General features: G+C 40.5%; 1 protein-coding gene across 1 annotated transcript; it reads left to right on the top strand.

Annotated features, from left to right (window-relative positions):
* The first annotated feature begins 977 nt into the window (after nt 1–977).
* Nucleotides 978–9,831, top strand: LOC112568016 (tripartite motif-containing protein 3-like). The gene is made up of 9 exons (XM_025245005.1): nt 978–1,182; nt 1,397–1,579; nt 2,969–3,793; nt 4,056–4,217; nt 4,734–4,874; nt 5,302–5,398; nt 5,739–6,156; nt 6,822–6,921; nt 7,103–9,831. The coding sequence occupies exons 2-9, from the start codon at nt 1,433–1,435 to the stop codon at nt 7,118–7,120; spliced, it is 1,908 nt and encodes a 635-aa protein (XP_025100790.1). The 5' UTR covers nt 978–1,182; nt 1,397–1,432; the 3' UTR covers nt 7,121–9,831.
* The last annotated feature ends 576 nt before the right edge of the window (nt 9,832–10,407 follow it).

Consider the following 10,407-nt stretch of genomic DNA (forward strand, 5'->3'; position numbering starts at 1 on the left):
CTTGGCACCAGTCTCGTGCTAGCGTCACCTAAGAAATTAGCAGCTAATTAGTGATCCTTGCTTTCTTCCCCGCGATATGACTTTTAACGGATGGTTTGATTTTCTTGAACCTCTTCACTTCACAATTCACACTTTTTCATGTTTGATAAGAGACCAAAAGTTTGCAAGTATAGTCCTGTATAAAAGTAATAATATTAAAAATCATCATCATCATCATCAACATCATCCAGATATATATATATGCTACAGTCTGCGAATAAGTGTAATAACTACTTCACAGTATATACATATAAACTGCAGTATTTGATGCACAACAATGGCCAGCATGCCACGAAGTAATTACTGTGTTGCTAAAAGTAGAAATGCTAAAAATAGCATGTTGTAAACATATCAATATTTAACAGACATTGAAAAGTAGGCAAACAAGATTTCTAATTCAGTGAACCCCACAATGGAAAAGTTTTATACCGACTCAATGGACAAAAAGTAATAATTATCGTTGAAGACTTATTTGTATTCCGGGATAGAAAATACTTGCCTTACTAAACGAATAAATCACAATGGGAAAATAAACAGTCGAGAAATAATTAAATAGTCAGACCATCTCAGAAGTGAACACCCGGACAGAAAGCTGTTTACAACTAAGGAAGAAATACGATCGAGGTAACTGAAATAAATTATGTCGGTGCCGAACAAGGCATGCATATTGTCAACAAGCTCTTTAACCCCAACAGGCATTCAGGTCGTCCCTCTGGCACGTCATCAACACCCGGACACCCGGCAAGTAATCAGGGGGATCTGAGTTATTTCAGTTCGATTAGGAGGCGTTGGTGCCAAAAGCATGGCTTCCCGCCACTCACCCGACATGCCAGGCTTCGGCTTCACCTGAAGGAGACGCACGACGGTCACGCGCAGACGACATCGATCCCACGTGACGTGACGTCACGAGGGTGACCCTGCTCACGGCACGCACAGGCGGGTCCCGATGATATACTTGACTGAGAGGCCTGTATACACTTCAGACGAACTCCAGGCCTCTCCCCTTCGCTGTTCATTTTCACAGACAGGAGACTTGCAGAGGATTTACAAGTGGGGGACAGGGGCAGGCTGTTTAACACTATAGCAGTGAATTTTCTTTGTGCTAAGCGGTCGAGCGACTAAGAGAAGTAATGTGATAAGAAGGTAAATATTTTGTTTTTTTCCTTCCATTTTTTCTTTTATTCTCTTTTCTATTTCAATTTTTTCGATCTCTTCTTTTTCATTTTGTTATTATCTCTCTTTTCAGTCTCCTGCTCCTTTAATTATTTTGATTCTTATTTATGTTGGTAAAGACATGAAAGTTTTTAGGAAAACACCATAAAAACAAAAATCGAAGTTTAATTGTGATCCCATTCAGGTTTTTCCCGATCTGAGGCGGGCTGGTAGGGGAAAGATGGGAGACCCTCTCACTTCCCTCTGTCAGCTGGAGGAGGAGATCTGCACGTGCGGCATATGCAGCGACACCTGCCGACGACCACGTGCGCTGCCTTGTCTGCACTCTTTTTGCAGGGAGTGCTTGGAGCAACACATCCAGGATGAGGTAGGACCGATTGTTGAAGTGATGGAACTAGTAGAGGAGGCATATTTCTCTCTCTCTCTTTGCTTGCTCAGATGCAAAGTAAACAGTCAGAAGACATCACAATGTATACACGCACACGCGCATGCACACGCACATGCATTCGAGGGAAAAAAAAACTCAAACTTGACTTCATAGACAACGGTACTACAAAAAATATAAATGAGAATGAACGAACAATAGAAATAAAAATACAGTTATCTCTCCGTTATCGAGTAACAAGTGGAGCGATAAACACGATCACTCACACCACCTGCTGGGGACATCAAGTCAATCAACAAACCTCTTTCTCTCTCTCTCGACAGGTGTGGCAGTATTCTAGTAGAGTATGTTGGGGTCTGAGTGATTTTAAATGTTCGTGACCCTTGTTATGGGCGGCATTTGAAAGCGCCAGACCTCCAAGTCTTTCTTTTTCTGTTATTATGTTATTCATTCCTCCATTCATCGTCTTACAGTAAGAGTGCGCGTTCTTTGCAGCGATGATCACCTCTGCTCAAGTTTTTATCTTCTCTGTTGAACAGTTTCACTCATAGCTAGGGTAGAGAGGGTATCATCGTTTCCTCGCCCCGTTTGGGGGAGCTCTTGTCAGTTGTTGGGATACCGGGTGGGGGACCGGTGGCCGGTCGGTTGTGTGGGAAAACATTAAGAATAAGAAAGTGGTTCAAGGAGATGGCACTGTGACAGTTAATTATGAGCAGGTCTAAGTCGTCCTGTGTGTGCCTGTACATGGTATACTCTTGTGTGAGTGTGATGTGCAAGTGTGTGCCTCCGTACGTCTGTGCTTGTGGACCTCCCACAGTTCTGGGGGTTAGCGGTAAAGTGCCACGTCAACTTTAACAATCATATCACTGTCGGTGGTCCGAGGAGGAAAAAACAAATTACTCTGCTGGAGTCCAGTACAAGTGGAGCAGTTGTATAAGTTCAGCTTTATCTATTGTGAGATACCTGCTACACCTCGCTACAAGGGCGAGTAGGTGTGTGTGTGTTGGGGGAGCAGGGGTAGGATCCACACTTGCCATATGTACAGTGTTGCTTCGGATCCTCATGATTTTTGTATATTACTGTAGTCACAATTCATGTCAGATGAATAATTATGGCTAATTAGTAAGTCAGGTGAATGAATTATATTCTGTTCATTCATTCGTTCAGGTAGTAAGTCAAACAATTGCAGCTGGGACGACCTCTGAGTACAATGCGTTAATATTCACAACCTTTCACGCCAACGGTTTCATCAAAACATTCCACAAAAGTATTGTGGTTCTTTTATTTATTTGTTTGTTTATTAATGGTTGTTATGGAAAAATAAATCAAATAACTCTCTGGAATAAAAAATAGTTTTTTTCTTTATTAAAGGTGAAGAAAGGCAGCAAAGCTTACTTCTTGTGCCCTTCCTGCAAGCAGCCGACAGACCTCCCCAAAAATGTCAGAATCGCAGGTCGCTATTCAGAAAGCTTCAGAGAGGACAGTTTCATCGACAAGGTGTGCGAGGTGATCGCAGCTTACGGCGCGGACAAGTCATGTGACCTGTGCGTCAAGCGGGGAGACGACGTCCCTGCCCTCAACTGGTGTCTGGACTGCTACCAAGCCATTTGCGACGCCTGCACCAGCATCCACCTGCACGATGACGTCACCGCAGACCACGTGGTTATTTCCCTTCCGGAAATGCAGAAACTTCCGCTGGAGAGCGTCATGACGCGCAAGCGCGTAGTTCCGTGCGCAAAACACGTTGGTGAGTCCTTGACCCTGTACTGCACAGACTGTAAGGAACCCGCCTGCGGCGACTGCGCGGCCCTCAGCCACCGGAAGTGTCGGAGTTGCCTCCCTGTCGCTGACGCCGTTTCCGCCAAAGAAGAGGACATGGCGGAGGTGGTCATCCGCCTGCAATCCATGCCGCCCCAGGGCATGCTGGGAGGAGGGTTCGGGGACGCGATGGAGGTGCTGGAGGAGACGGTGCGCAGCTCCAAGGAACGTATTCGCGCCGTCGCCGCAGAACTGCGGCAGAAGATCGACGACAGCGAGAAAGAGCTGCTGATGAAGGTGGACGACGCTTACGCGATGCTGAAGGAAAAGATCGACAGCAAAGGTGGGCCCGCCAAGGACTACTCTAAGATCCTGAGAGCCGGTAACGAACGGATGCAGTACCTGCTGAAATACGGAAGTGATGTAGAAATCCTACAGGTATGAAACACGTGTGTGTGTGTTTTTAATTTTCTTCCGTTACACTTTAGTTTATTGAACCATGATATGTAAACCTAGTTGTATTGGCTTATAAACTTTGAAAGTTTACAGCTGGCATCTTATTGACTGATTTGTGATAGAAGTTGGTCATTGTCTAACATATTGCAAAACTTGTTTATATACTGACATTTGTAACAGGAGATGGTCAGTTAAAAGAGAAACAAAAATATCCAGTGTCTGCATCAATGGTTTACTTGCACAGGTGTATGACACGATTAAAGACGCCATGGCAAAAATGGAAAGATCGGGTAACAACAACGGAAACGAAGAGGAGGAGGAAGAGCTCATGTTCAGGGTGAACTTTATGCCTGATGACGTCATCAAAGTATTCCAGCGTGACTACCAGACGATGGGCCATGTACAGGTAGCATCCTTATCCGCTTTGTCTTGCTGGGTGTCGAAAAAAAGGTGCTTCACATCTGACCCATGACATATTGAAAGAGATTTTTTTTTTCTTGTTGAGAAAAGATCTAGTGCATACTATGTCCATGTTTTAGCATCTTGGCTACAAAGACAGTTATGAAGATACATGTAGGACTGGAAGTTCAAAAGGTGCGCCTCATGAAAGAAAACACACGAAGGTACAAGGAACAACAAAATGAACGTAGCATAGGTCAGACTTTTGTATTTGCCCGGCATCCACTACGTTTCATACGACTGCCTATCTTGTGTGTGAGAGAAAGAGAGAAAGAAAGAGAAGAGGACCCACAATTATACGAATATGATCACACCGAACGTGACACGTTTATAGGCGCAATACCGAGTATATAGATGCATTGATACATAAAAATACACTGTCACTAATAATTAAGACATCTGGCAACTGGCAACACTGAGATTATGCAACACAGAGAAACTGCTGCTTACTCCATGTTTGCAGGTAGAGGACTGTAACTCTGACGACGGTCTGTCCTCGTGGGGTGTCACGTGCACGTCACGTGACGAGATCATCGTCGTCGACTGCCGGAACAGGCGCATGCAGAAGTTCACAAGCAATGGCGACTTGATCGACCACATCCAGGTACACACACCCGATGACCCCCCCCCCCCCAAAAAAAGAGAGATTTGTCTGCATTTTACTATTGTCTGTGTTTTGGTAGAATTTGTAACAGAATTTACTGGAAGCTGCTGCGATGCGAGAAGAGGGAGGGAATCTTGAAGCTTTTTATATGATATGAAGGTGGACTTAAAATTACCTAAAAGGTAGAGAAGATAGGCGACCGCACTCACAAAACTCTTTTCACGAGATGAATGGGGTCTCTGACCCCTCACCTCTCAGCACCTATAAGGTCACGAGACTGCCTTTAATTTTACTAGTTCTTTCTCGCGATACATATTTTCTTAATCTAAGAAGTAAACCCAAATTGCAGTTACACAGGTAAAACTTCCACATTGTTGATTCTTATTTCTGTATGAAAGCTATTTTTAACTGACCAATATTCTTCCAGATCTCCGAAGAGCCCCGTGACGTCACATGTCTCGGAAAGGACGACGATGTGGCCATCACTATCATGAAGAAGCTAATTTTCATCGTCACAGTTTCAGGTGATTAACGCGACAGAGGCTAATACCGTTGACCCAACGAGCGAATAATGACCTATGTCTTATTCAGTATTTTCAGTGAGAATTTCACTTAAAATTATGTGAATCCAGCATATAAAAAATAGGACTGATATCTTTATTTTTTATTTTTAGATAAGAGATATTTAGATAGAGAGCGTTAATCATTAGTTCCTATGTATAATTGCAGGATCATGATGATGATGATGATGATGATGATTGGCGAAATCACACTCAGATTATATTTATTTAGGATGTTACACTCGGGTTGGCCTTTAATTCCGCATTTACAGCAAACACATCGGGTCACGTGATGTCCTTGCAGGCACCATGGCGTTGAAACGCCGGATCAGGACGGCGAAGCAGTACGACGCCATCGCTTACTCCTCCACGTTAGACCAGTTCCTGGTGTCCTGCCTGCAGGACACGTCCGTCGACGTCATCAACCAAAGCGGTGACGTCGTCAAATCCTTCAACGTGGACAGCGCGGGCAACGCCATCTTCGTGGAGCCGCGCTACGTCACGTTTACCGGCGACGGCAACTACGTGGTGACGGACGTGGCCACCAACACCGTCAAGTGTATCTCGCCGGAGGGTCGTCTGCTCTTCGCCTACCAGCCGTCCGGGGCGCACGTGCTGCGCAAACCTCAGGGCCTGTGCATCGACAACATCGGCAACATCTTCGTCGCCGACTACGGCAACAGTCGCATACAGTTGGTTACCAGCGAGGGCGCCTTTCAAAGGTAGGGAAGGCTAAAGCGCTTTTTTCGCACAAGAAAAAATAAAAACTTTCTGTACCCTTTAACAAAGATGAAAGGAACAGAACAATTTCAGCATTTTCCCTTATTAATTCTCGTTCATGATTATTCTTGTTCTTCTTTCTATTTTTTTTATATTAACTTCCTTCTATGTCTTGTCCCTTCTAAAAATCTATTTTAATTAAAATTTATACCTGTTCACGTATCTGAAAAGAAAGAATACAAAGTTATTTCTTTTATTTATTATTTGTTTGAGGATTGTTGTTTCTATGTTGTAATTTCATGCAGATAAAAAGTTACATGTACATTTCAATACACGTCTTTGCTAGTTTGTATTTTTTCTTTATATTATTTCTTTCGTTCCTTTTTTGTTATTTCCTTTCCTTTCTTCTTTTTTTTTCGCAGCTCATTAATAAAACAATAGATTTCAACTCACGACAAAATACAGGAGTATAACTCATTACCAAATTAGAAAAACAGAATGCCTCATATTCTGTTATCCTTAAGTATAGTTAGTGTATCCCTATGTTTGCTTTAATCTTCTCTAGCTCATTCAAAAATGATAGCCCAGCACAGTATTTTTATTTATTATTATTTTTAAAAAAAGTAATACCTGTTTTTGAAATTAACATTAATGTTTGTTGATGCAGGTTCGTCTTGGCTCGTGAAAGTGGAATTCATCGGCCTGTCGCCATCTACATGAGCAGCACCAGCAAACTGGTGGTCGTGCAAAGTGATGGCATCGTCAAGGTGATCATCATCGATCTTTTATTTATAACACCATCACCCAAATAACAACTTTTAAAACCAGACGTATTATTTCGCTCACTACTTAGTTCTTTATGTATTCAGTTCATGTTGCTATGGTGTCATACATTTGCTGTCACTTGTTGTTATTTATTTGTGAGTTTTTCCTTTTTCACTGCTTCAGGTGTTCAGCTACGAATGACCCGGGAAGATGAAGGTCCGCTATAAAGTGACCTGCTGGTGCCCCCGCTGTCTTGCCAACATGGAGAAGGACCAGGCTGCCAAGTAAACAGTGATGATATCACTGGTCTGGTGGCTTACGCTGACCCATCAAAGTTATCACTTGTCGGATCATCGTCTCGAAATTATCAATGCTTACCTCGTATTACTAAACAACATCCTTATATTTGGAGTTCACTATCAAATATAGAGACAATGAAATTGATCCCATTCTTTTCCTGCTTCTGTAAAAGTTGAAACAGATTAAAGACGTGTACCAAACTTTAAGGATTATACATTTTGCAGTTTTAAGATAATCTCATAACAACTAACCACAAACATTATTTTCCAGATGACTTAAGAAGTAAACTTATATAATCCGTAGCAACAGTTTGGCCAGTCAGAGAGCTTTATATCAGCTTTAAAATAAATATGCACACACATATATTTAATATAAAAATGAATTTATCAGAATTTGGTGCAACATCTAATTAATTGTGTATTAAAAAAGACTGTTTAACTTCTGCATGCAGCTCAAATATATTTTTCACAAAGTCCCTTTTTTCTGTGGTAAAAGCGAAATGAATAAACAGAAGGCCAAATAAACTTCTTCGTGTTGAGTTTAAACAGCCATAGGTCATTGGACTGATATTTATATACTTACATAATGTAATATGTAATGGTAAAGCTAAGGGAGAGTATTACGAGGTCGATTTGTTTTGCTGATTTGTCCTGACTTGCAACTACTTTGGGGTTTGGCGGCAGAAGTTCATCCTACCTGACATGAAGGTTGTGTGATGCACATGACTTAAGCTCTTCAGAGGGGTCACGTGCTGATGGTATGTACACCTTCCTGCCACGTGGGGAGTTCTTTGTGAGCCTGCACAGTCAGCCTTTTCCTTACAGAAAACAACCATTCCATGACATAACCTTAGTTGCTTGGCAAAAACACCAATTCCCCCTCCTACTCCTCCATACATGACAATACTTTCACCGCCATCAAAAAGAGGTAGAAATGTTAAATAAAATTTTAGCTGATCTTTATATAAAAAAGTACAAGCATCTGTTTTCTTCTACCATCTCAAACACAGGCTCAAAAGGAATTTAGCAGCATGACAGACTTCTATGATTCTCTAGCCACTGTGTTATTTATTGCTGCTTTTTTTTTTTTACTTATTTTGCCATTTAATAACTCAGACAAGTTTTATTATTAATACCCACAGGAGACTTTTTTTCTTTTAACTTCCACCTCTTCTGAGATCTAAGCTATAACATTTTGCAGTATTTTCTCTTTGGGCAATGAATATACATGCATATGCTCACCAACCATTTATAGTAGTATATAGTCATACCTTAACAGTGACTGTTTGCTTGTGTGCACACACATATATATCAATCTGCTTATTGTACTTGTTTTCTTAAACTCTTTAGCATTTTTGTTCTTGTAGCTACTGTCATTGGCATACTTTAACAGTGATTGCTTGTTTTTTGTGTACGCCTATGTATATATATCTTGATATATTTATATTGTACTTGTTCTCTTAAATCTCTTTCCCATATCTGTTTTTGTAGCTACTATCATCAGAGTACAAAATGCATATAACTTATTTTAAGTTGGTTGGCAGTCACTGTTGATCTCTTGTAATGACAATGACAATTCTTTATTTACGAGAGGTAAAATAAGCTCCATTTAGCCCTCGCCCTTTACCGGGAAAAAATAAACTAAGTAAATGAAGTAATTAAGCACTATGAGAATAGTAATAAACACAAGGAAGGTATCAAAGGAGAGTGGAAGGTGAATATGTACAAAAGTGGTAGTTAAATAAAGCATATATTTACAAAGTTTCCTGGAGTTAGGGGGTATCTCGAGAGGCCTCATCCAATTTTCTTGAATGTATTTAGGTAGATGGCATCAAAAGCAGTTCTGGGAGTTCAATTGCTTAAGATGGGGAGAGAGGCTGTGCCACAGGACACTTCCTGAGTTTTTCAGACTTGATTTAAAAAGGTCTAATCTAGGAATGGGAATTTTAAGTTTCTGAGAAGTTCTAGTGCTATTGGAGGAAAATAGTAGAGAGAGTCTTGGCGATAATTTACCTGTCAGTATTTTGTACAAGAAAATGCATTTATTAAATTTAAGTCTGTCTTTTAGAGGAAGGGTATATTTTTGGTTTTAGCAGAACAGCTTTGATTGCTCGCCTCTGAACACTTGCTAGAGGTTTCGTGGAAGTTCAACTAGTGGAGTCCCAGAGGGTGGATGTGTTGTCAATGATTGTCTGAATGTGGGTAGTATAGAAGAATTTTCCTGTGTGAGTGTCTAGGAAATGTTTAATTTTTGACAGCTGATAGACTTTCTTGGAGATGCTTTGTAAGGCTTCTCCAGCAGATCAATAAGATTTTGAAGTAGACAGCAATCAAACTGCATGCTCGATTTTGAGCTGTTGGTTCTAAATAAATATTTGTGCTAAAGCTAGTAAGGGACAGAGTATAATCTGTTTCATTTGTCCCAATAATCTGTGCCATTATACACTTTTACTTACATGTACAAATGTAGTGCTTATTTTATTTTTTTGTGTGTACCTCGGAAAATTTTTTGTCATTTTTCTTTAAATTGCTTGTAGTAGTTGCTGATGGATTTAATGACCACTCATGAAAAATTTAAATGTCATGCTGAGATATTAAACAATATTTCTATTTTGATACGCCTTATTAATTTCTTTGCTTCTGATTCATAGCATTGTATTTTTAAGTTTACTTTATCTGCTACTAGGGGCTTGAAAAAAAGTATGCTTTTTCTTTGTTTTCACTGTCCTATTCCTTACACATTAGTCTGCGCAAAAAATGCTGGTGGGGGTGTAGGAGAGTGAGACAGCGGAGCTATGCATAGTTTAAAGCATCATGATGTCTTCACATCTTGAATCATGATGTAATGACAATTTATTAATCTTCAGATTATTATTAATGCTTAGCAGCACAGTATGACATCTTGTACCACCTGTTAAAGTGAAATATAGAGTACAATGTGTTTACATAAATTGTTGGACATAACAGATTATTTCCCCTTTTAATATTTAAAACAGTCCATGTTTTGCCTTCTGTCTCAATATGTTAATTACAGTATTCTTTTGTACAATCCAAATGGATTAATTCCATCTTCTGCAGAGGTTAAAATCACATGCTCTGTTTTCCAGTGATGGGCAAATATGGATAAAACAATATCAAATTTCTCACTTTTACATGGACATTATACAATGTAGAATAGAGATGGTAAAG

This window comes from Pomacea canaliculata, linkage group LG7 (assembly GCF_003073045.1).
Source record: "Pomacea canaliculata isolate SZHN2017 linkage group LG7, ASM307304v1, whole genome shotgun sequence".
NCBI classification, from domain to species: domain Eukaryota; kingdom Metazoa; phylum Mollusca; class Gastropoda; order Architaenioglossa; family Ampullariidae; genus Pomacea; species Pomacea canaliculata.

Bases quoted from the DNA above. Each gene is read 5' to 3' on its own strand.
- LOC112568016 (XM_025245005.1), top strand. From the start codon at position 1,433: ATGGGAGACCCTCTCACTTCCCTCTGTCAGCTGGAGGAGGAGATCTGC. The intron at 4,875-5,301 runs GTACACACACCC...ATATTCTTCCAG, and splicing joins ACTTGATCGACCACATCCAG to ATCTCCGAAGAGCCCCGTGA. The intron at 6,157-6,821 runs GTAGGGAAGGCT...TTGTTGATGCAG, and splicing joins AGCGAGGGCGCCTTTCAAAG to GTTCGTCTTGGCTCGTGAAA.